This window comes from Carassius gibelio, chromosome B13 (assembly GCF_023724105.1).
Source record: "Carassius gibelio isolate Cgi1373 ecotype wild population from Czech Republic chromosome B13, carGib1.2-hapl.c, whole genome shotgun sequence".
NCBI classification, from domain to species: Eukaryota; Metazoa; Chordata; class Actinopteri; order Cypriniformes; family Cyprinidae; genus Carassius; species Carassius gibelio.
Window position 1 is genome coordinate 10,528,599 of NC_068408.1, and position 26,559 is coordinate 10,555,157.

The following is a 26,559-nucleotide window of genomic DNA, read 5'->3' on the forward strand; positions in this document are numbered from 1 at the left end:
TCATTACTTAATTCATTAGTTAACAAACTGCCAATGGAAAATTCTTCTGAACATTTATTGGTTTATCTCATCAAACATTCATCTTAGGTATTCTAATATATATATAAATCGTTAAAATCTAAAGTTGCAACTGTGTAATTTAATGAACTAGCATGAACTAAGATTTTATTTTATTTTTTTTACAAAGATTAATAACTTCTGTAGCAAATGTTACTTTCTCATTGTGAATGTTAATGAATTAACTAAGGTTAACTATTGAGATCTTATTGTAAATTGATACCTATTGGTCCTTATAGTTATTTTGCACTTTAATCTATGAAAAACTTTTAACTATACGTATTTTTTCTGTATTGCTTTATTGAATAGTTATTTTTGTTATAAGAAAAAAGTTATTAAACCTGTAATACTGTATTATGACAACTTTTTTAAACTAAATGTCTAGGGCTGTGACGGTATGGGATTTTTTCTTACCGCGGTGATGAAGCAACAAGAATCGCGATTTGGCGGTTAACCGGAACACCCCCCCCCCCCCCCACACACACACACAAAATCCCCAGGCGGCTGCATCACACACTGAGGAACGCATGCAGCTTGTGATGGAAATGATTACAATGGAAATTAATAATTATAACGCAGTATTCTTTATTAACAAATAAACAAATAACAGTAACAGTTATACTAAATGGTAAATATTAATAATTAACTAATGATTAGGCTAAAATTAAACTTTCTTCTTAATAATTACAAAGCAGTATTCTGTTATAAACTAATAAACAAATTAAGATTTATATTAAATATTAAAGGGACACTAAGTAGGAATTACTCCCATCTAGTGGTGAAATTGTATTTTGCATTCAAACTAATTTTGCTCTCCAGCGCCTCGCTTTTTCAAATGCGCGTTGCATCTACGGTAGGCGATATGTACCAAAAAGCTTTGACAGGATGTCTTCTAATAGCACTTCGTCGAGTTTTCCTTCAGGTGAACAGGTGTGTTATTTCAAACAAACTGCAACATGACCATAAACAAACGAATGTTACAGTATGAATTACTGACTGTGGAAAACATGAAATATTGTAATTAGTAGTTATGTCTAATTTATTCGTTATATTTTCTGAATTATATGCATTGTTAGATATAAAAAAAATATTATAATATAGATTGTAACACTGACTTACCTGTCGAGAAGAAAACTGGCCACTTCAGCGTCTCTTTTGAAATCTTTATCAAGCATTAGCTCTTTCCACCTAGAAAAAGCTTCCCCGACATTAACTCTTGTTTTCTGTAATCTACGGTCACGTTTCCTTTTACGTTCTATTTTTGACTGTTTTGGCGACGATGTTTTCTTCTCCTGTGGCCCGGCATATGTATGGTCCATAATAAGAATGCAATCCAGACTTTTAAACTTGCCGGTGCAGTTTCAAGCGCCTCTCACTGCTCTGCACCTGCGTTTCTGGCTCTGACCGAAAACGCGCTGTGGAAACGCGTTGGCTTAGTACTTTTTGTCCCTCTCTGCTATTATAGTTTTGCAAGATGGCGGAACTACATGGAAGCCTCCGTCGACCTACCCGTCCCATGTATATAAAGATAATAAATTCTTCATTTACAAGGATTAGTTTAAACATTGGCATAGGTATTTGTACACCATTGAGGGCATATTTATGAATAAAAATATTGATTTTAGATAATAAAATACCTAAAAAGTTACTTATTGTCCCTTTAATGGTTAACTATAGGCTAAACATGAACAACCTTTTTTAAAGTGCAAAATAACAAAACAAAAAGTGAACAAGTGTTTGTCTGTTGGGCCGCTTAAGTGAATCGTGCTGCTGCTTTTATTTTTCCGTCTTCATGTTGCGTGACAGGAAAACCAACATGTTAACCTTGTCAGGTTTCAGCGAGGTTCTTAACGGGTTGACGATGTTGCCAGCCGCACTGAATACACGCTCCGATGAAGCGCTCGTAGCGACATATATTTTCTTGCCACTTTTGACAAACGTGGGAATCGAGCCTGATTATCCCGCCACCAGGCAAGTGGATCAGAGTGCAGATCGAGGGCTTCCTCCTGCCAATACCTTGTGACTTCAGTGTCTGCACGGATTACTTTTGGAACCGGAATGGAGGATTGTGCTCTTCTCATTCCAAGCAGGTCCGCAAGATTCTTTTTTTTTTTTTTTTGGAGGAGATGGCGCCGCACTTTCTCCTTCTCCCTCTCCAGCCACAGCGGCACTCATTGCAGCTTCTCCATCCCCGATATCACGCCGCTCTTCGGGCATTGCCAGCATCTCCTCCAGGAGCGCTTCTTTAACGTGATATCGTGGGTTGATGTCCTTGTATCTTGGGTCAATGAATGAGGCATTTGCCAATAGTCGCTGTGTTGCAGGTGCACTATATTCTTTATAGCGCTGTCAACGGTTATTGCCTATACCATATGAAGTGATAGCTACGGGTAGGCTTATATGCAATTAAAATCTAACTAACTCCAATGGTTTAAGTTACGCTAATGTGTTTTATGCCCGTGTTTGTGTGTATTTAATTTAACATTATCTGTAAACATTACAAGTACTGAAACATGGCTAGCAGTTAATTAAAAATCAGACACACACAAAAAAAATCCCCCATATGTTTAATGGACTGTCCCTCCCTTGCTCAGGATGTGGTCTTTTTCCCCAAAAGCCCTTGAACATAGGACTCGTGGAAAAAGTTAATTATAAGCAAAGATGAATGTGTTTATAGTTCAAATCACACATCATATGCAGTCCTGTAACTTTCAGCAAAAAAGAAAAAAAAAGTGCGGTGATGACCTCACACCGCGGTAGGCATCTCATTAATGCGGTGATGCGGTTATCGTCACACCCCTATAAATGTCAATATCGTGATTATACCGTGATAAAAGCATGTTTAGCTATCAAAGAAATTATAACTTTTTTGACTTCTGATCGCAAATGAAGCCAAACTTTGGAGCACTTAGATTAGTGAGGAAGATCCTGGCGGATCGCTAGGTCTGGTCCTCACAGATGAAATAAGACTCAACAGGCAGAATACAAAATTTTTAATTGACAGCACGTATCCGTTTCCTGACCTTAAGTATCCGATTCTGGAATCTGAATCAATTTTCGATTCCCAACCCTAATCGATGTAGAAATTTTTGAACGATACCCAGCCCTAACTGTATCTGTGTGCTGGTGTCTCAGCTCCTTTATCTTACTGTAGCGTTACAACTGGCACGTCTTCCACATTGAAGCAATAACATGAGCACACACAGACTCCTTTGAAAGCTGCTGTGTTTGTAAGGTTTATCCAGGAACATCTGGGATAAGCAGGATTCCAGCTGGATCCTGATACTGTTTTTGTTACTGTTATTGTTTGTTGTTATTGTTGGATCTTATCAGTCTGCAGCAGGTTTAATCTCATCAGGAGAGGATCTGTTCTGCAGTGGGAGAGTAGATGTGATTTCATGCTGCTAACATTCATACCTGTCCTGTGCTCTTCACTGTATGTTGGATAATAGATATGGAATTTCATTAGATTCTGTGCTGATGAGACCTCGCCATGTACTCGTACACATCCTGTGTCTTGTACTGGTGGAGCTGGATATTGTATTGTGTATGTCAACACCGTTAGCATAAGCTACTGTTTTGCTGGAGAATCCAAGAAGTTGTGCTTCTGTTGTGTGTGTGTGTGTGTGTGTGTGTGTGTGTGGCTGCAGGCAGATTATAATGTCTCCAGAAGAAGGACAAATTACAACTTTCTCTTTTTAGACCTGAAACTTTTCTCAAGAATGATCAGGTTTCTCTGACACCTGATATTTACATACATTAACTTTTGGTGTAATTTTACATTTAAATGATAGTGCACAAAAATCTAAATCTGTCACCATTTACACAGCCTCATGTTGCTCCAAACATATTTTTATCTGTGAAAAACCAAAAAATATACTTTTGAAATCCTGTTCACTCTTTTCAATGAAAAAAAACCAATGAAATCTTGCTAGTTTACAAGAGAATTTAACGTAATATTGTAAAAAAAAAAAAAAACTTCTTTTGAGCTAAATCTTTTCAAGTAAATTTATCCAGTTAGGTTTGGGTATCGTTTGGTTTTTTCCCGATACCGGTGCCATTTTGATACTTTTAAAATGGTACCAGAACCGATACTTAAAGCCAGTTAATTTTAATAATCATCTAGTGATATTTTTGAATGCACAAGCAGTCTGACAACAGCCAGAGCTCCAGACAGAGATCTGCTTGTGCATTCAAAAATATCACTAGATGATTATTAAAATTAATGACAAAATGAATGTTTGGAAATGTAAACTAATATTTTCTAGTGACACACTACAGCAAAAGATATAAATAACTGGCCGAACACCATTCTTTGGGGTGAAAATACTAATGTGCCTAAGACTTTGCACAGTACTGTATGTATAGAGTACGTATAATTAAATTAAGTTTATTTAAATAAGTGTAATTAAAGTATGCGTACATACGTGTTAAGGGCTTGATTGTCGCTGGAGGAAACAGCTGTGGTGTGATGAGGGGTGAACGGAGAGAAAACTTTACAGTAGATGAGAAACCAATTGCTCCCCCGTTACCTTTGGCAAACTATTTATGACAACAAACTGCATAGATACAGATATTCTAACACATCATCGATAAACACACACCATGCTGAAAGATGGTGAGAAGACAGGTCTGCAGCCGTTTTCATATGACATTTAAGGGGACTGACTCTGAGGCGATCGCAAATTTGTGTACAGTTTATGGCTACGTTTTGATTCAGTTCGGTGCATACCAGTTCCATAGGTACCGGTGCCATGGCACTGGGTTTTGGTACCCAACCCTATTCACAGTCCTAGGCTGAAACATTTGATTCACTTTTAGAGTTAGACTCACTGACTCAAGGTTGGATATTATCAGTGAATAACAACGTGATATCAAAGATATCAGTTTAAATATCATCCACTCATATAGAAAAACTTTCAAAAAATTTTTGTGATGCTCATGTGTGCTTTTTGAAACTTCACTGTCATAGTATTTGTTTTTTTTATTTAGACTGGTCTGGAGAAATTCACATTTACTTAAAGCTTTTTCATAGCGTTATAAAGAAAGCATTATAAAGAGTATTTTAATGCAAGTGTTATTGGTTTGGAACATGATGGTGAGTAAATGAAGACAGAATTTAAATTTTTGGGTGAACTAATCTTTTAATGAAATAACTTGTTTTGTGTTTCTGAAATATGGTTTCTGAGAAAATATTAGGTTGTCAAAAGGTTCTCCCTGAACACCTCTTTCCTAGAACAGAAATTGTGACTGAAATAAAAGGTTTGGCCAATGTGGTTTCTTTATACCAAACCTCTTGGTGTAAAATACCAGAATGCATCAACCACATTGAAAACTGCCCAACTGTGGCTTCAGAAGTGATTTGAGGGCAAATGGAGCTTCTCAGCAAGATGTATTTATTGCAGAGCTTTGTAAGCAGACGGCAGGTGAGCAGTATGTACACTGTAGTCTAGTCTAATGTCCATCCGGACAGCAGCGGTGTTTATGTTGTTTTATGATATGCTATTGTGCTGAAGAGAAGTTCCACACCCATGTTGTGTGTTGTCATTAAGTTTTATCTGATTGCCATGGTGGACGTGAGATGTGTCATCTTTAGGAGATGTGTGTTTTGAAGACCTCTGTCTAGTCGTGTTGAAGGAAAACCCTCATTATATATTGCATTTATTTGATAAAAAGATAGTAATATATTATGAATTATTACAATTAATATAACAAAGTAAATATTTATATTTTGAATTGTAATTTTAAGCAGCATTACTCCAGTCTTCAGTGTCACATGATCCATCATTATAATACACCAATTTTGTGGTCAAGAAACATTTCTTAATTATTATCAATGTTGGAAACAGTTGTGCTGCTTAATATTTATGTGGAAACTAGGGCTGGGACAACGCGTCGAGGTCATCGATGACGTCGACGCAAAATATGCGCATCGATTCATCGACCTGTTTTTATTTCTCATTGATCTTTTTTTTGGCGGCTGTCAAATCCTTATTTGATCGGTAGTGATGTAGAATAGAATGACTGCTGAGTCTGTCAGGGTAAGTACGAGAGAGAGCCCCGGCTGCGCGTGCACACTCACAGTCTTCAAACAACACGAGCGCTTCTTGCTCTCTCTCTCCCTTGTGCATATTAATCAAAATCATTAAACACGATAGAAAAAGGGCGAAACACCAAAGTTTCACGTGCGCTCGCGCACTCACAGTCTTCAAACTACACGAGCGCTGTCTTGCTCTCTCTCTCTCTCTCTCTCTCTCTCGTGCATATTAACCAAAATCATTAGACACGATAGAAAAAGGGTGGAACGCCAAAGTTTCATGTTGAGCATTCAGAGATTTTTTTTTTCTCCATGACAGGCTGCTGGCTCCCACTGTTAATTTTTTTTTTTTTTGGAAAAGCACTCTCTGTATTAGCTTAAAGCCCTCAAGTTTAAATTGGTTACTGTATTCTTTCAATTGCTCTAAACAAGTATTTTGGGTGACCTTTTTTATTGAATGCTAAACATCAAGTTGTTGTTGTTTTCATCTGAAAGAACTTTTTTTCAGTAAGCTAGGCCCTATGTGTTCAGTAAGCTTGTGTCAGTAAGCTATGTGTTTTCAAGGCTTGAAGGTTTTATTGAATGCTATCTCTATACAAGTGCAAAGTAATGCATTCTTAGTCAATCTTTTATTTTGTAATTTTAAGAGCAATAAACAAATTGCAATGTTAAGGAATTCATGTTTTTTTTTTAATTCAGATATGTAAATCAACATGTATAAATTGTTAGTAGTCAATTAATGGGGAGATAAGCGAAATCGAATCGGTCTGGAAAAATTAATCGTTAGATTAATCGATGCATTGAAAAAAATAATCGCTTGATTAATCGTTGAAAAAATAATTGTTTATCCCAGCCCTAGTGGAAACTGATAATTTTTAACAAACTAATGTATATATAGTTTGTAGATATTTGAGGAAACTGTTGTCTGAACCAGTTTATGAAATAGTTCACTAACTCTGACAAGCTTTTTTCCATTTTGATTGAAACTGATCGTTGTCAGTGTAATTTATGAACAGATGTTTTGAATGTTCCTTGTCCGTGTCTCAATTTCCACTGGAATTGTGCTTTATTGGTGTGCTCTGTGTTCGTAAAATCCTATCTCTGTGTGGTTGAAGAATGAGACATGTTTTAACTGGACTAGTGGCATTAGCAAATTAGGCTAATTAAAATGTCTGACTAACTAATGGAGGGTAGAGAATGCCGTTGAACACTCTTTAGCAACCTGTCAAGGCTGGTACGATGCTGACCAGCTTCATGCTGTAGAGTTCATTTAAAACTGGAAAAACCACTGATCTACATTCTTCAGCGATCTTTCTGGCTGACATATAAACACGTGAGTTATGGAGACTGCTGAATTTATCAGGTGTGTATGGGTGTCTTCGAGGGAAGGAGTGATGTGGTGTACCTCAAATTCTCTGATTCTGAGGGACGGAGATTCTGCTGACTGCTGTAATTCAGCATCATATTTTTGATGAGCAGCTGTGTAATGGTTTAATGTAGCTCTTGTCACTTTTCATAAATAATGTATAATTTTTTTTAGGAGTTACAAGATCTCTTTGCAGTGAAACTGAAGTGTGGCATCCCCTCACACAGTGGTTCTAAGACCAAGACCAGTGAGGCATCTTGTGTCTACAGCATACTAGGGGTGGTGAAAAAAATCGACTATCGATTAATCGCGAGTATGTTATGGACTAGTATGAATCGATTATTAAATTTTCAAAAATCGATTTTTTTTTTTCATTATTTTATTTTGTAAAAAAAATTATACCGAGAGTTGAACGTCACGAACGCGCCCAGTTCCAGTTAGCAAGCAGCCAGAACAGGTGTGTAAAATGGAAAAAACAGGAGCGAGCAACCAACCGATCCACCCAGCTCCATCTGGGCTCAAAGCAAGCGTGTGGATTTATTTTGGTTTTCATGGCAGGAGCTCTAACCCTCTTGGCGCCATGGTTGAGTTTACTCGACAAGATGCGGCACTGAATAAAACGGCCGATTTTGTCAAATAGTGTGTCAAATTTCAAGCGATCTCCCCTGCACCAGATAGCAGACATGTAATACTTCATCTCTGACTCAAAAAAACGTAATGCTCCTTACCAAAATCTTCGAGAGCGCATTGAATCAGTGCGAAAAAAAGCGGAGCTTGTGTGAGAGTGAGCCATTTTATCTGACCAATATTGTCAACGTTAGCGAGTATTGGCATTAGATTATTATTATTATCATTATTATTTTTATTATTATCTAATGGCATCAATAAAGCTTCAATAAACCCGCAATGAAGTGTTGGGACTTCTATTAGTGGACACTGATTCTGAAGGGGAATATCTGTATTCAGAAGATGACGGAGATATTGAAAGTGAAAGTACACCAAGCACAAACGGTGAATCCTTTGCCCAATGTAAATGGTCCTTTGCCAAATGTCAAGGTGTGAACAATGTTTGCAGGGGTCGGAGTGTTCATCGCGAAATTAGCAGGCGTTTTATTGTTGCGGGGACGAGGCGGGAGATTTTTTTCCGCGCTAGACCTGTATATTTGTCTTCTGACCGCACCTCTCCGCAATCGCGGTGACAGTATTGTAGTGGAGACTTTGTCTAATGCCTCTGGGTATGTTAGACAAGGTTGAAGTATTCATAGGACAGTTAGGAGGTAAGGTGGAGAGTAGTCCGAGCCGTGCACACTCGGCGTCGGCGCGTGCGCGAGGCAGATCTGTCCGCGCTCCTCATAGCAGAAGCAGAGGCGATGTGACACGGGGCATAGATTTTGAACTAAAAAGGTCTTGTCTACTTGTGTTTGTGTGTCATATGAATAATATATATGTGCCCCATACATGGAATCAGAGTGCCTGCTGCATGTAGTAAACTGAAAATCCCAACCACTACATGCATTCGGTTTTTTTCTACCATTTATTAGTAATGATTTACACAGTTTGTTTACTACTTTCTGTTGTGAAATGGAAAATCAATAATCGTTAATCGAGAATCGTTAATAATCGAAAATCGACTGTAATCGAATCGGGACTTCAATAATCGTAATCGAATCGAATCGGGAAATCATACAGATTAACCACCCCTACAGCATACATAGGCATTTGTCTTCTAAGGAGGCATTGTAAATGAAATGAAACCTCATAACTGGTACCTATTAGGGCTGTCAACGAATATTCTAAATTCAAATATATATTTGAATAGGTTTTAAAAAACTAATTTCGAAGGTGAAAATTAATATTCGAATAAAAAAAAAATGTGGAAAAAACGCCCGCGGTAGTAGAGGCGTGGCTGTCTGCTTTGCGAGTGGGCGCGCTAGCACGCCTGAGGTTCAGGGACAGGTCACAGGAGTCGCACTGTCTCTGGCACAGCATCACTGCTGAAAGTTGACACGTCTTCATGGAAGATGCCAGCCAAGCGCAGAGCAACTCGACCGCAGCAGAGAAAGCTAAAGTTGTATGCAAGCTATTCAGAATACAGTTAGCATACCATTCAACCATGAGGTCACATCTCAAAAATGTGCACCCAAATGAGCATGGCATAATGTGTGGAACTCCAGCTAAACAGTCACGTCTTGTCACTTAACGTTACTGTGCATCGCCCGCCACAAGCGCTTTGTCTGCAACACGACAAGAGGCCATAACGGATAAATTAATTTCGTTAATTTGTTAGGACATGAGACCGATCAGTATCGCGGATGGGGCAGGCTTCTGGGAGTTCTGTCAAGCAATGGACCCGAGGTTTGATTTATCGTTTCATGTCAAGGAAAAGTTCCATGTTTACCACAGCACAGCTCGCTCAGTTCTATATTCTGTAAAGCTTCAATTCATATTAATAATATTTGTTTCAATCACTGAATGAAGCCTGCTATATTTGGGAAAGAATTCGCGACCTTAAATCACTTGCACAAAACTCTTGATCAGCACTGAAAAATTTGTTTGTTTATTTAAACCTTTATGCGCAGAGAACGTGAGGGTGAGAGAGCGTGAGGTCTGCAGTCTTGGCCATTAATTGATTTCCTTGTTTTTGTGTGGGTAATAGGCTACGTTGTTATGTTTAAACTTAAATAGACTACCTATACAAGTAGTTATGTCTCTTTGTATTATTTTGTCCCTTTATTGACGTAATGCGCGTTATTGACAACATGCGCCACCAGATGTTCGAATAGTTCGAATATTCGTGTTTTTTTTAGAGGGAATATTCGAACGTCTTTTTTGAGCAATTTTGACAGCCCTAGTACCTATAGTAGGCAGAATTCCCCAAAAATATTGATTTGTTGTGAAGTGACTCGCAAATGAGTTCCTGTAACACAAATTTTGGATAAAATAGTAAATTTTAACTTCCACGCTGTTAATTAAATGTACAATTTGACCTTTCAGTAACTTTCTACATTTTTTGCTGGATTTTTTTTTTTTTTTTTAGGGCTGCACAATTTTGGGAAAAATTATTTCCCCTTTGCTGTGCTAGATTGTAGGTTGCACAATTTGGCTAAAACATATAATAATAATAATAATAATAATAATAATAATAATAATAATAATAATAATTATAAACATGACTTTCATAATGATAATAACAATAAATGTAATAATTAGTAATTACAATTGTTTTATTAATAATACTAGTTATAATAATTATTATTATTACTAAATTAAAATCTATTAGATAGAATTTACTATTAGATATCACTGGAGGATAAATGGATTAATAGACGAGTGAATAAATTTGCTGTCTTAATTTCCTAATTTTAAACCAACAAGTTCTTCTTTGTTCTTTTTTTTTTTTTTTTTTTTGGTAGAAAACTACAGCGAGACCATTAAGCTTTGAATTTTGTTAAGAACAGCCAATTTAGGAGCCCTTAAGTTTGGGAGGATGATTGTCTCTTAAAATGAATTACAAACAAACTTCATTTTGGCCTTATTTTGTTTGAAATAACTTCACAAAAAACTTGTTTTTTGATTTTGCTTAAATTTTAAGGTTTTTAAAAAAATGCTGCCTTCATAGGCGGCCCACTATGTTTGTTCTAAAACAGACAGTATTCATTGTTTTCCACAGGTGGATACTGCACTTGCACACATTAATTTGTGTCTGTGCGCATTCATTAGCCAAAGGGAGGAGCAGGAACGCTGCATTCAATTCATCTTCAATACATTTAATTCACTGAATAGCCACTACAGGATAGATGGATTGACAGAGGAGTGGAACACTTTATTTCTGTTACTCAGCACAATTGTGCTTTTACTTTACGAGAGACCCCACCACAAGTAAAAGTGGTTTGTTGGACAATTATCAAATTACACTTCAAACAAATGAGTAACCAGAATCATTTGCAGTTCTTGTCCTAAGTTGCTCAGGTAATGACTTTGACTGATAGGAATGTGTACAGTCTGTTTTGAGAGGTCAGTTTGAAATCAATTGGGAATGCAGCTGATGAAATTCTCAGTGATAACAGGAAATTCAACTTAGTCAACTAGTTAACTAATACTTGGTTTATAAGAATCCAAATGCAAGCACACATGCAGAAAATGTTTGTATTTTCATAATGAAGCTTTGATTTCTGTTTTGACAGATTTTAAGAAGAAAACCCTCTTTACTGTGTGTTGCATGCCATATTTCTTTCTTGAATGAGAAGATTAATATATAAAAGTATCTTGTAACGTTTGACCCTTTAATTCTTTCCAGAACTTATCAGGTCCCTCCCTCCTTTCATTCTCTTTCTCTCTCTCTCTCTCTCTCTCTCTCTCTCTCTCTCTCTCTTTCTGTGGGTAGATAGGAGAAACACGGCCATATAAGGTGGTGTGATAGTGGCCTTGTCCATTTTTACTCTGGAACAGCAGCTGTTCCTCTCGCCCCCTCAGTCAAAACAACCAGGAAACCTTTTCCCAATACTTTAAGAGTTACAGATATCCTGCCCTCTGACACTTTCTCTGCCTGCCTATTGTTGACTAGGAAATCTTCTCCTAGTGAAATCTCTGTAATGCGAAGGTTCTTGTGCAACCGCAATGTAATCAAATCTAATTTCTAATCAAGATTACAATTATGGATGCCATAATTACATAATCGTTCAAAGCAGTAATTAATCATTCATAGTCCACTTATGTTATTCTGCGTTGCTAAGATGCATATTTTTTTTTTCTTTTTTACATGTTATCTTAAGGGTTTTTCCCATTATTTTAATTTTAGTCTCAGTATAACATCATAATCCTATTCATATTTTTACTTTTTTATAATTTAATGAAGAAACCAATCTGATGTATAGTTGAAATTTGAGGCTTAATACTATTCGCTTGTTAAGTCTGACGTCACATAGCAGCACTTCCGTGTCCAAACGCTCTATCAGTTACCACGAGAAAACAACAAAAGGTGCTAATATAAACTCACAATGTGATAGAATACTTGCGAAAAAGTTATAATCTTAACCTTTAACTCCATACCGAAGTCCCAGATAGGCAGACAATGAAAATATAAATATAAAAAAAAATATATAAAAATTATTTGTGTTTGGGACGCTGTGAGCACGGAAACTGTAGTGTATACCGTAAGTTTGAAAGCATTTAGCTTAAATGATTAATATGAATAAACAGTGCTTCTTACATCATCACTTAACAACCGAATAGAAAACACAAAGTTTTCAGTTAGCGTCTTCAGCTTGTTTATTTTCATATAAAACTACAGCATGCAGTTGCATCAGTCAATGGTATAAACATCATTCAGTGTAAATTGTGATAATCATAATTAATAATCGCAATAACAATTTCAAGGGAATATTTAAAAATTATGATTTTTGTCATAATCGTGCAGCCTTAAAATTTATTTTTTCCTTTGACAGCAAAACTGAATTTTCTACAGCCATTACCCCAGTCTTAAAGTCCCTGAAAAGCCAATTCTGAGAATTGTTTGAGCGCATTATAAATGTTACAAATTAGGGGTGCTCCGATCACGATCGGTCGATCGTTATGTGCATCTCGTCAGTAAAGCCGGTTTTCTATTCTATTTAATTCCATCAGGTGCGTGATTTCACATAGAGTAGCTGTTACTACACAGAGCCATTGTTAACCGAGAAGATGTGCCAAAAAACGCTGAAAATGAAGTGGATTTGCGCATCTTCTCTATTAACAACGGCTCTGTGTAGTTACATCTGCTCTATGTGAAATCACGCACCTGATGGAATTAACCGCTGATTAGAGAACCGGCTTTACTGACGTGATGCGCATTAACGATCGGCCGATCGTGATCGGAGCACCCCTAATTTGTAACATTTATAATGCGTCAGCCTTACTGACGAGATGCGCATAGCGATCGGCCGATCGTGATCGGAGCACCCCTATTACAAATGTATTGCTGATACACATTACAAAGACTGTAAATTCTATACTGACTAGTGGATTTAGAGAGTTAAACAGTTTTTCACCAATTCTGTGTTCAGGATTTTTTGGGCGGGGCTAAAAACTAGGGCTGTGCAATTAGTTGAAAACATCATAAAATCATGATTTAAGCATGTGTGATTTCTAAATCGCTTTATAGCACGATTTTCCGCAACCCCGACCTCCCGCAGTATGCTATCCGATCAGACCGCTGCATGCCTGAATTGAGGGCGAAAACAGAGCAGACTGGGCATAGGTCTACGTAACTCCAGGTTCACACACACTGTCTGTGATGCGCATTTTTTCCAAGCCCATGTTAACAGATAAGAGCATTCACACTGCACTTGGTAAAAGAAGTGAAAGATGTGAACAGAAAAGATTATAAATAATAAGGTGCAAAAATAATTAATATCAAGCACATGAGCATAGAGAGAGTTGTGAGTGCACAGGATGCAGTTTGAGCAAGAGGAGACGCGTTTTAAATGTGCGCTCTCTCTCCGGGCGAGAGCAGTGTGTATTTGAGCAATCTGAGTCTGGTTTTGTGACAGAGCAGAGGAAATCTGCGTGCGAGTGGAGAGATTTGCGCTCGCATTTTATTTTAATGTGCTTTCGCGTTACAATAATGCGTTCTCGCTGCTGCTTCTGCACCGCATACACATACTGAATACGCACTGCAGACGGAGTACACGTGAACCTGTATAATGTATAACAAATATATTTGAACACCTGAGGCACCTAAAATGAGCTCTATGATCAGTGGTGGACAGTAACGGAGTAGCTTTACTTCGTTACTGTACTTAAGTACATTTTTCAAGTATCTGTACTTTACTGGAGTAGTTTTATTTTGAGTGACTTTTACTTTTACTTCACTACATTCCAAAGCATAAAATCGTACTTTTTACTTCACTACATTTCATAAAACATATCGTTACTCCCTATAATATATCACGTGCTCCGACACGCAGAAGCGGTGCCTGATTCATCATGAACGAACTGAGTCTTTTCAAAATAAACTTTTAAATCGGATCGTGAATCGCACCAAATGATTCGTTTAGGAATTAGAATGATCCGATTGCAGCAGCTGTTCTGGAGTCGACCACTCACTGATTCAAATGAACCGTTTAGTGCGAGTCTCCAGAAGTAAGAACCGGGAGATCTTGTGAGCGCGCGTGCGTCTGATGTTGCTAAAAGTAAGTTATTAATGTCGAAATTTAGGATTAATTATTGTAACTGAAAATCATATTTAGGTCAAAATTGTCAGTTGTTTGGGAACTAAATCCGTTGTAAAGAGTGATCTGTTTAAGCCCACTGAAATGCTCGAGTGCAGACGCATCAATTTTAGGTAAAAAAAAAAAAAAAAAAAACTTTAAATAACACAGATTAAATACAATAACTCATGCACGTTCAAATTCCCCGCTGCCCTAATGTTAAACAGTTTTATTAAAATGTCCTATGTGACGTCTGTTTTTATATTGTTTATCAACAGTAACGTTATACATATGTATATTGTTTGGATTAACTAGAAGAGTAGACAGACATAAATGTTTATTCATAACCGTACTGAAAATAAGTAAATATTGTTAGCTGATGCTAACTGTCTATCTAGGATTTTGAATTTTTTATAATGTCCAAATATTTTTATTCAACCACCTATATATATATATATATATATATATATATATATATATATATATATATATGTATATGTATGTATGTATGTATGTATGTAGATTACACCTGGGTAGAAAAGAAAGGATGTGATGTTCAGAACATGGTAACTACAGTAATTATCAAAGTGGGAAGAGATGCACCCCGTTTCGCCAGGGGTGTTTTTAAACCACAGACAAGGTTTGAGAAAGAAAAAATCATTATGAAAATATAATTATATTTTCCTTAATGTTCTTCCTAACTAGTACAGACCAAAAGTTTGGACACACCTTCTCATTCAAAGAGTTTTCTTTATTTTCATGACTATGAAAATTGTAGGTTCACACTGAAGGCATCAAAACTATGAATTAACACATGTGGAATTATATACATAACAAAAAAGTGTGAAACAACTGAAAATATGTCATATTGTAGGTTCTTCAAAGTAGCCACCTTTAGCTTTGATTACTGCTTTGCACACTCTTGGCATTCTCTTGATGAGCTTCAAGAGGTAGTCACCTGAAATGGTCTTCCAACAGTCTTGAAGGAGTTCCCCGAGAGATGCTTAGCACTTGTTGGCCCTTTTGCCTTCTGTCTGCGGTCCAGCTCACCCCTAAACCATCTGGATTGGGTTCAGGTCCAGTGACTGTGGAGGCCAGGTCATCTGGCGCAGCACCCCTTCACTCTCCTTCTTGGTCAAATAGCCCTTGATGCCTTCAGTGTGACTCTACAATTTTCATAGTCATGAAAATAAAGAAACCTCTTTGAATGAGAAGGTGTGTCCAAACTTTTGGTCTGTACTGTAACTTTGATGTTCTGTAAAACAACAAACTTTAAAATACTTTGTTCTTACTGGTGAAAATCAGATGGTCATCTCTGTTTTCTCTCAGGTACATCACAGTGTAAGCTTCACAGTTTTAACATCACTCTCATCAGTGTAGTCCATATCAACAACAAAAATATATCTTGACTCCATATAGTGGTTATTTTGGAAAAAACCCTGGGTATTTTGAGCAGTAGGATTATAAAAAGAATATGTGCTAATATAAAATTAAATTAAGTAGCCTATATAAAATTGCAAACATCTATCTTTCAGTACTTTTTTACTTAAATACAAAAAAAATCGAGTACTTTTGTACTTTCACTTGAGTAAGATTGAAAAAGGAGTAGTTTTACTCTTACTGGAGTAATATTTTATTATATGTATCTGTACTTTTACTCAAGTACTTGACTTGTGTACTTCGTCCACCACTGTCTATGATTAATCCATGGCAAAAAAATTGAAATAAAAATGAAATAAAGAAATCCCTGGACAGGAGATTTATTTATATATTTATTTAATTTTATTTTATTTTTTGCCATATGTCTAGACATTTTGCCAGACCTTTACTAAGTGGTTTTGATTTTCGCACAGATAGTTTTGAAAACTGTTATAGGTTTCAGGAAATGACTCTTAGCAAGTGTGAACAACTGTTAAATTCTGATACTAGTGACACACCAATGCATCTGCCAGACCAGTTAAACAGCAGAATGTTTTATTTTGAGATTATCTGCATTGATTGAAAACTGCTTGGTGGATTTACAGAAGTGCGTGTTACATTTTTGTCTGTTCCAAAATCTGCCAACACCTTTGTCAATGCATAATAAACATTTTCTGATCAAATGGTTGTAGTAAATATTGAGCAGCATTTTAAATTTATTTTCAGCATGTCTCCTTGCCATCATAAAAGTTTATTACATAATATAACCATTTATGTTATATCTGCCATCTGCCACTCTTCTCTCTAGATACTGGCATCAGCATCAGTTCAGTTGAAGTGTTTGGCTTCCTAAAAAGCTCTTAACTAAATGCGTCAGGCTGCATGATGGTGAGAAGTTACTACAGAATATAGTTTAGTATGCAAAAGCAAAGGATTTCTCGTTTCTACTGTAAACGGTGTGCAATGAACCTACCACCTTGGCACATTGCATGTTGCGATGTCACTCGCTGTGTTAGATGAACTCTAATCTTTTCAATAATATTTAACTTCTGTATTCCAGTTTCCTTCATATTTCATTTGATGTTTAATTTAGCCACATATTTTTGCAAACCTCTGCTCTCATTGTTCGGACTTCAGACTATTTTATTACACACTGAGTGATGCTTATTTCAAATTTCCAAATATCGGTCTGCTAATCATTATGTTGTATCAGTGACCACTAAATGCTACACACAGAGGCACTAATAAGCTGAGAGTTTGTCAGTAAAATGAAGTTGAAAGTGTTAGAATAAGGGGTGTTCGAACCAGAGGATGTCTGCAGGTTTAACTGAAGCGTGAATAATCATTTGTCATTATTGCAGTTAGAGGTTGTGTGTGTGTAGGTGGGTGTGACTCATGATTTGTGTGTGTGCGAGAGGTAATGTCAAAGTGCCAAGATGCAGTATTTTTAACTCCCACTCATGTTCCAGTGTTTTAATTTGCTTTTTGCATTAACATGAATTTCATGCATGTTTCATAACAATGTTGTGGTTTTTTTTCTTCATTAATGTGTGAGTCTGTAACTCAAAATCATATGTGGTCATAGTCTGTCATAGGTCACTTATAGATATTTTTTTGTATGTTTGCTTTGTCATTTTGACTGTAGTATGTTTTTTGTAAATTTGCAGTTTTTGTAACCTGTTTTTTTCAGTGTAATGCGAAAATAATAGAGGACTTCATGTGAGTCAAACACTTATTTCATGGAAGAAAAACACATTTTCACATCTGTTTGAATGACACAAAAAGGGTTTTCTTCCACCATGTGCTGGGTAACTTGAATACTTTAATGGTGATTAGACCCTCAGGCACACTGAATATCATAAATAAATAATTTTATAGGCATTTAAACTTTTTTTTCTCTTTTTTTCGAAGAGGTTCCATTGACCTCATCAGAATTATTGAAGTCTTTAAAGATATGGTATTCACAACATACAGTGCTTTTTTTATTTTATTTTATTTTTTCCTGGCCTGTAGAGGCTGAAGGTCAAGGCTAACCTTTTGCACATCAACAGAGGTTTGATCAGCTCTTTTAAGAACCTTCTGTTAAAGGTTAAGTGTTAAAATACTTGTCTCAGGTTAATGTGCAAAATGACATATATTTAGTGGTGCAAAAATTACACTCTTTCAAATTAAACTTTTAAGCAAATCACAGGCAAAAGTTGAAACTCTGCGTCTGTTGGGTTGAAAATGGAGCCACGATTTTAAATCCAGTGTGGTTGTCCTTTGTGGGTGTTTGTACAGGTGGGTTACATGTGTGTTCTTGGGTACCAGTGGCCCCTTGTATTTTGGGGCTTTTCAGCATACCTGACACCATCCTCGTGTTTTAAATGTTTTTTTTGGTGTGTTTTGGTATGTTCTGTTTCATGTCTCTGATGGCTGTATAGGAGAGGGGGGCACTGGAAGAAATGATGTCATCTCTAAGCTGCACTATGACCCTACAGCAGTGTCACTGGAGCCTCTGCTGGCAGGTGTCATTTCCTGCCGAAGTGTGCTTTGAGATAGATGGTGTGTTTTTCCTTAAATAGAAGTTTTATATTTGAAGTGCTCTGTTCTGGGAAATGTGCTGTTGATAATGGTAAAATTCAGCGGGCCGGGCACACACAAGAGTTTAATCAAACGTTAGCTATAGTCCCATGATGCTATGCAGTGTTTCCTAAAGAGTTCAGCAGTATATTTAATGTCAAAGCAGTTAACAGGTTTAATAGATTTGTCTTTTGGACTAATTCATTTAAATTAATTTAAAGAATTGACTCTTTAAATCTCAAAACTAATATCTGTATGCAGCTTATTATTATTATAATTTTTTTTAAACAAATACAATATTGGTCCCACTTTATATTGGATTATTTTAACTACTATGGACTTGCATTAAAAAAAGTTACTTTAAGTAATTAAAAAATTACTTTTTTTAAAATTAAGTTTTTATTGCAAATTACTTTTGATGCAGAACACAAGAGGTCTTGTGTTCTGGTTAAGGCGTAGGGGTGCAGGGTCAGCAGTGTAGTTTTGGATGCTATTACAGAAATTATAGATTTAATTACATGCAGATGTTTGTATGTAATAAGTACAACTTGTAAGTGCAAATTGTTTAAATAGTTTATATGTAAGTACATTGTAGTTAAAAACACTTCATATAAAGTGGGTCCAAATTATTTATTCAATAAACTTGTATCAATAATAACAATATTTGTATTTTATTTTAATTATTAACTTGCATTGTTATGTAGCATCCAGTCTTTATGATATCATTATATTTAATTCACTAAACCTTTTTTGTTCCCAAACCAAAGAAGCATCATCATTATGATGCAAAATCATCATGGCGTAACAGAACCATCATTATTAGATGCTGGTAAAATATGAAATAGTCATATGTCATTAAAATGTCTCGTACTGGTACTTAATCATGACATTGAGCAAATCTGGCCTACTGGTGCAGTAAAAAGTACACTAAAATCTTCAGTATGTTAACAATGCTGGATCTATCTGATAAATCTCTCCCTGCCCTGCTATAGAGTAAAGTGAGACAGAAGAGATGCATTTATTAAAGTAGTGAAGATTTGTGTCCATAAAGATTTCACATTTTGCAGTAAAGGGTAGAGAACTTTTGGAAGTTGAAGGCAGGGCAGCAGAGAGAGAGAGAAAAAGGGAGGGAGGGGGAGAGGTGTGGCTGCTGGACATTCCGAAGGGTTTTCCGGGAAGGGTTTCCAGCGAGACCATGCCTGATATGTCAGTCACAACAGACCTGGTCTTGTTTCAAAGCACTTTACAAGCGCAGCAGTGCAGAAACCAGCAGCCGACACTTCAGTCTGCATGTGCAGGAACACATCCATGGGCCCGGTGGCCTCAAGCTCTGCTTAATTGTTTTAAATGCATTTCCGTTCATTATACGCTGCATTCCCTCAGGGCAGATGCCCATCTAGATGCCCAAAAAAGGTGAAGTGTGCTCTGGGTAACAAAAGCTGGGTAAAAAAATGATGAATGACTTGTCAGATCAGCCTCTGAGAAGTGGATGTTCTTTTATTATCTACTGCCTGAAAAGCCTTGCTGACTTATCAATCTTATTTTCTTCAGGCTGGAAGTTCTGCCTAGCCATTAAACTTCCTGTCCTTGAAATATGTCTGTAGCTCATTCCATTCTCATTCTCAGGGTTTAAGTAAAATGGATATCGCTTAACATTTGTTTTTTTCCCCCAGACAAATAAACATTTTTTTTTTTTCCTACAACTATTTACATAAAATGCTTCTAATTTTATGTACAGCTTCTGATTCTCTGACATTCTTCTGTTGTGTGGAGTGGAAGTGAGACGTTTATATGCATGCATCCATAGCACATGTGGTTTTATATTATTAAAACGTGTTTCGAATTAAGGAAATATATGAATTAAGAGCAATTCTTCTATACTGGCCTTACGCAGCAGTTAATTTGATCGGACGTTTATTGATTTTTACATCATATAGGATGCTAGCAGCACTTTTGCTTGAAAATTGCCAAAAAAAAGGTTGAAATCTATAAGGAAGGTACAAACCGGTTTTAACAAAGGTTGGCATTAATGAGAGGTATTGTAAAAATGTTAGAAGTTAGAAATGACAAAAAAAAAAACTGTAGATCATTTGCTTCACAAATTTTCCAAGGTTTTTCCACAGACATGTTCACTTTGAATAAATGCTGTGTGCAAGGAGATCGTTATTTTAATGCATTACTCAGTGTTTGTCTTTGTGTTTCAGGATTCCATGAATGCCCTGGTTTTAGATTTGGACTTTCCGGCCTTGCGTAAAAATAAGAACATCGAGACCTTCTTGAACAGATGTGAGTAGTGTGTTTTTCTCTGATTGTTGTTCTGTGTTATTCTGCGGTTTAAGGAAATACTTAATGGTGGAATCAAGTTTTACAATGAGGCTGCTTCCTGCTACAACATCAACATCATTTATTTGAGTCGAATTGTTTTGAGTGGCTCTTCCTAATTTGGGCCCCTCACTTTACAACACTAAAGCTCATCACGTAAATAATGACCTGTCAACACAGACTGTGAAAACTGCATTTTTGTGTGTGTTGGGTATGAAGAAATGGCTTGGAGTTGATGTCATGGAGGATTGTAATGCACTTCCTGTGCAGTTCTTTTTCAGGACACTTGTGGTTTTCATTTTTGTGTCTCGCACATTAAGCAAAGTTTGACTGTACAGCTCTGGATGTGCACATTCTCATAAGCTAAAGAAGTTTTGGTCTGGTTAATATTAGAGACCGTATGTGAATACCAGGGGCTGTAATGTTGGCTCTGTGATGGACTCATCCAGTCCTCCTGCCTGTGGCCCAGTACCTTTGGACAGGCTTCAGCATCCTCATGTCAGACCGTTGGGAAAGCAGTTTGGAGAATGGTTGGAAGGATGCTTACATGTATTATATTTTTCAGCACAGTTAATCTAATTTGACATTTGTTCACAAAAGTATTGTATTAAAATTATTGTATTAAAGTTATCAGTGATGTTTAAGTTCAGTAGCCAGTACCATGTCTGTGTGAATGCATCTTTGTACTGTGTTCTATTCATGCGCTATTAAACTTTTGACTAATTATCACATTCTGTCCCGATTTTGTTCCCGATTCTGCCTGTTGTCATGGAGACCAGTAGGGCTGTATGGACATTATAATGTTTGGTTTGGAAGAGAGTGTGTGACTCAACAGTCCTCTCATCCACCAGACTGTGTGAACGCTCTGCACTGGCCTTTGATCATTGTCAGTCCTGATGTTGATTTCACACTTAATGTGCTCAATGTTCTGATGAATAACTACTGAACTTTACAGTATATACTGAAGATTTGTTTGTGGGGGGGTGAATGAGAAAAATGACTAAGGATCTTTGAATGCTTTTTGCGGGCCAATTATAATTCATGTGTGCGTTTAAAATACTTATGCATACTTACTATATATATATATATATATATATATATATATATATATATATATATATATATATATATATATATATATATATATATATATATATATATATATATATATATATATATATATATATATTATATAAATATACAGAGAGAGAGAGACAGAGAGAGAGAGTGTAGATATATCTATTGTAATGTTTCCTCGCAAAAAAACAAGAATGATAACATTAATGATAACAAATGGAAATTATGCAAAAAGAAAAAGCTTAAAAATATTTAAAAACACTTCAATAAATTGGCCAATAGACCTTAGTCAGGTTAGACATCATATTGAATTTAATGTAAATTAAAATGAGGCAGAGAGGAATGGATTTAATGTCTTTACAATGGCTTGCACATAAAGGTCCTAAATAATGTAATTTATCCAGCGCACAACTTTCAAAATTAAGTCTGTTTTATGGAGTCTTGACATAATTTTTTTTTTTTTTTCTGAAAGACGTTTTGTCAACAGTACAATCAACTGAATGCATTTACTTCCATTCCTCAGCCTCTTTTTCATTCCTGTCAAAAATGTATTATGGCACTACCCTGATTAAGGGGTATTATGGGTAAATACTGGCCCATAATACTATTCTTTTTATATAATTATTATTCTTTTTTAATATTATTTATTATAATTATGTAAATTTTAAATTAGTCAGTCATTACTATTAAAAGACCTGACAGGTCAGCCTGAAAACTAAATCTGTCTGTTCATGACATGACCAAGGAAATGTGATTTTAATGTGTTGTGTGTACAGATGAGAAGGTTATGGGCCAAATAAGGGAGCTCCAGATGAAGCCAGATGATTTTGACCGAGTGAAGGTGATCGGTAGAGGAGCATTCGGAGAAGTCCAGCTGGTAAGGAAACACTTAAGTCTTTAAAAGAATTTCAAGATGCATTTATACGTATACATGTTGACTGCTAAGAAAACTTACAAATCCTTCCCACTGTTTCTTTCTTTTGTGTCTGATGCTATATTGCTGTACCTATTTTATTAGTTAATTTAGTGCAAAGGCAATATATTTGCACACATAAGTTGCACATACACCGCTAAATAAATCTGCGGCATCAACATGTTTCTCAATGCATTACATTTTGAAAGCACTGTTTACACCATTAAAATGAGATTAATTGTAATAATTTAGATCTATTGATAGCCACACTTAAAGTAATGTGTAATCTGTATGGATGGGTTAAGTTTGTGCACATTCATCCAAATGCTGCAAGCAGTTCTGTGTGGTCCCCGTTGAATGGGACCTCATGCAATTGTGTATTTAGATATGAAAAAGAAAGCATGTGTTGTTTTCTATTGTGTCGTGACTCTTAGGTGTGTGTTTGTGATAGTCAGAGGAGAGATGCAGTGGGATATGTCTGGACAAGCCTGCAGACACAAACAACATGATTATTACCCAGTATTCTCCTCTGTCAGTTGTCTGACAGGGGCTGTGTGGGTGTGTTATGCCTGAAGCACAACATCAGTGGGTGCTTTAAAATGTGGCTTGTCTGTGTCGAAGGCAAAACAGCCTCTCACAGAGTATGTATTAGTTTTATTTTGAAATCATTTTGGGAGTGAGGTACAAGGCCTGTTAGAAATTGAATAATGTAGATTATTAGTAATTCATTAGTGAACGTCTGGCTAGTTTTCTCGCGGAAGGTGTGTGATGTAGTTTGTTATGATCTGGTTGTGTGTTTGTGTAGGTTAGGCATAAGGCCTCTCAGAAGGTGTATGCAATGAAGGTGCTCAGCAAGTTTGAAATGATCAAGCGTTCAGATTCTGCCTTCTTTTGGGAGGAGCGTGACATCATGGCGTTTGCTGACAGCCCGTGGGTCGTGCAGGTAAGATCCACTGATATCTTTTTTTGGAACCAAAAACTTGTCCTCTCTCATGTGTAACAATGCTTTTTCACACACGAATATTCACTATGGTTTGATCTATGAATTTAAGGAATATGATGTTTCCAAGTGTTAAATATCACATGACTATACAATATGCACACTGTCATTCAAAAGTTAGGGAACAGTAAGGTTTTTATGTAAAGCAGTTAATTTAATTCAAAAAGGATCATACCTTTTTTTTACATTTACTGTATAATAACAAGAAATGTTTCTTGAGAGCCAAATCAGTATATTAGTATGATTTCTGAAGGATTGTGTGACACTCAAGAACGGAGTAATGGCTGCTGAACGTTCAGCTTTGCCATCACAGGAATAATTTACATTTGAAATTATATTAAAGTGAAAACGGTTATTTTAAAGTGTAATTATATTTCACAGATTTGCTGCTTTTACTGTATTTACTGTATCACAAAAGCATCCTTGGTAAGCAGAAGAGGCTTCTTTAAGAAACATAAAAAATGAAATAAATAATTTACTGATTCCTATTATGATTATTACGATCATATTATATTTCATTAATTAGCTAGCTGCTCTAGTTAAAATTAAAGTAAAAGTGTGTTAAGTTAATTAAACTAATATATATATATATATATATATATATATATATATATATATATATATATATAAGTATCTCTAGTTTGATCACAACACAATCAATAAATTAATGAATTAATATTAATTCTCTTTCTCTTTTCTCAATTCTTTCTCATCTTTTCCTCAGCTGTGCTGTGCGTTCCAGGATGATCGTTCTCTCTACATGGTAATGGAATATATGCCAGGAGGAGATCTTGTCAATCTCACCAGTACATACGATGTTCCAGAGAAGTGGGCAAAGTTTTACACTGCTGAGGTTGTGTTGGCTCTGGACGCCATTCACTCCATGGGCTTTATTCACCGAGACGTCAAACCGGACAACATGCTGCTGGACCGCTACGGACACCTCAAACTTGCTGACTTTGGGACCTGCATGAAAATGGATGGGGTAAGAGGATATCCAGTTATCACAATGCCAAATTTCTGTAGTTCTCAGACAGTTATCAAAATCTCAGGCTCGCTCTGGTCCACTTTTGACCAGGCGCTTTCACCTTAGATGCAGGGATTTTTAGGTCACTCTTGGATGTAATTGCATGACAAATACCTTGATCACATGCCAGTTCTTGTCTAAACTAAAAAAAAAAGCAAAGAAAAACCCAGCCTTCCTCTCATTCCTTGAACCTCAGATGGGTTCAGAGGTCTTAGGGTCATACTGAGGCTAAGAAGCTGTTATATTTTAAAAATGCTCAGTTTATGTTGAATAAAGATTAAATGTAATTCATGACAGGGACAAGGTTATTTATGTATTAAAATTTTTGCCCCACAATTTGCATATCTGGGGCATTTTTGTCACTTTTATTGCTAGTTATTTCCCCCAAGTTCTGTTTAATTTCTGACCCTGCCATTTAGTGCCACAGTCCAGCCACAAAAACTAGACTGGACATACTGCTTAGTGATACTATAGTGCCATCTAGAGTAGAGAAGTGGAACTACACACTGAGAAAAATGTTTGAATTAGTGCCAGTACACATCCGTTTGTGTGTGATTTAATGTAACGTGATAGTACTTTTGTAAATTGTATATGGTGCCGTGTTGAGTCTCTAGACCTAGATCAACAAAGATCCTATCAGTTGTCTTATTGATTGATTGGTTGATGATAGACAGGGATGGTTCACTGTGACACTGCGGTCGGGACCCCTGATTACATCTCGCCGGAGGTTCTCAAGTCTCAGGGAGGGGACGGATACTACGGACGCGAGTGTGACTGGTGGTCAGTGGGAGTATTTATCTACGAGATGCTGGTTGGTGAGTCAGAAATAAGAATCTGTGCGTTTGCCTACATTGTGCATTTTGTGTTGTTGATTTATTCAATGAGATAAATGTTTGTGTGTGTAGGTGATACACCGTTTTACGCCGATTCTCTGGTGGGGACCTACAGTAAGATTATGGACCATAAGAACTCTCTTAACTTTCCTGATGACGTTGAGATCTCTCAAGAAGCCAAAAACATCATCTGTGCCTTTCTGACAGAGAGGTGAGCTTTTACATGCACAGATAGATGTACATGTATTTCCAGATTGATGGTCAACTGCAAGGGTTCACGCCTGTTTGACGAAATGTTTTGGCGGATGTTTGCATTTGGTAGGGAGGTTCGCCTGGGTCGAAATGGCATAGAAGAAATTAAAAGACATCCTTTCTTTAAAAATGACCAGTGGACCTTCAGCACCATTAGAGAGAGTGAGTAAATGTCCATTATACTTGCATGTTTTGCATACAGAAAACTTCTTCTTTTTTTTTTTTTTCTTTTTTTTTTCTTATAAAATGTCTATGGAATTTGTCATATAACTGAAAAAGAAAAAATCAATAAAGAGAATGAATGTGTTTCTCACACACTTTCTTGCCTTTATGGAACATTTCCCTTGTGGAAAAAGTGCACAACTGAACAAATATTAACATATAAATTAAAATAAATGATGATAAAATAATGAATTAAATGTTATTAAATACATTTTGTTCACTTTTTTTTTTTAAAGAAGTGCACTAAAGTTATTTTTAAAATAAACCTTTTTAATAATATTTTGC

The 26,559-nt window shown here is 36.3% G+C and overlaps 1 protein-coding gene across 1 annotated transcript in view; it reads left to right on the forward strand.

The window, feature by feature from the left end:
• LOC127970146 (rho-associated protein kinase 2-like) overlaps nt 1–26,559 on the forward strand; it is a 48,320-nt gene that overhangs the window by 9,458 nt on the left and 12,303 nt on the right. The window contains exons 2-8 of the mRNA XM_052572433.1: nt 20,833–20,914; nt 22,804–22,904; nt 23,746–23,883; nt 24,665–24,925; nt 25,638–25,782; nt 25,873–26,011; nt 26,123–26,214. Coding sequence (XP_052428393.1) covers nt 20,833–20,914; nt 22,804–22,904; nt 23,746–23,883; nt 24,665–24,925; nt 25,638–25,782; nt 25,873–26,011; nt 26,123–26,214 — 958 coding nt within the window. The remainder of the gene's footprint in view (nt 1–20,832; nt 20,915–22,803; nt 22,905–23,745; nt 23,884–24,664; nt 24,926–25,637; nt 25,783–25,872; nt 26,012–26,122; nt 26,215–26,559) is intronic.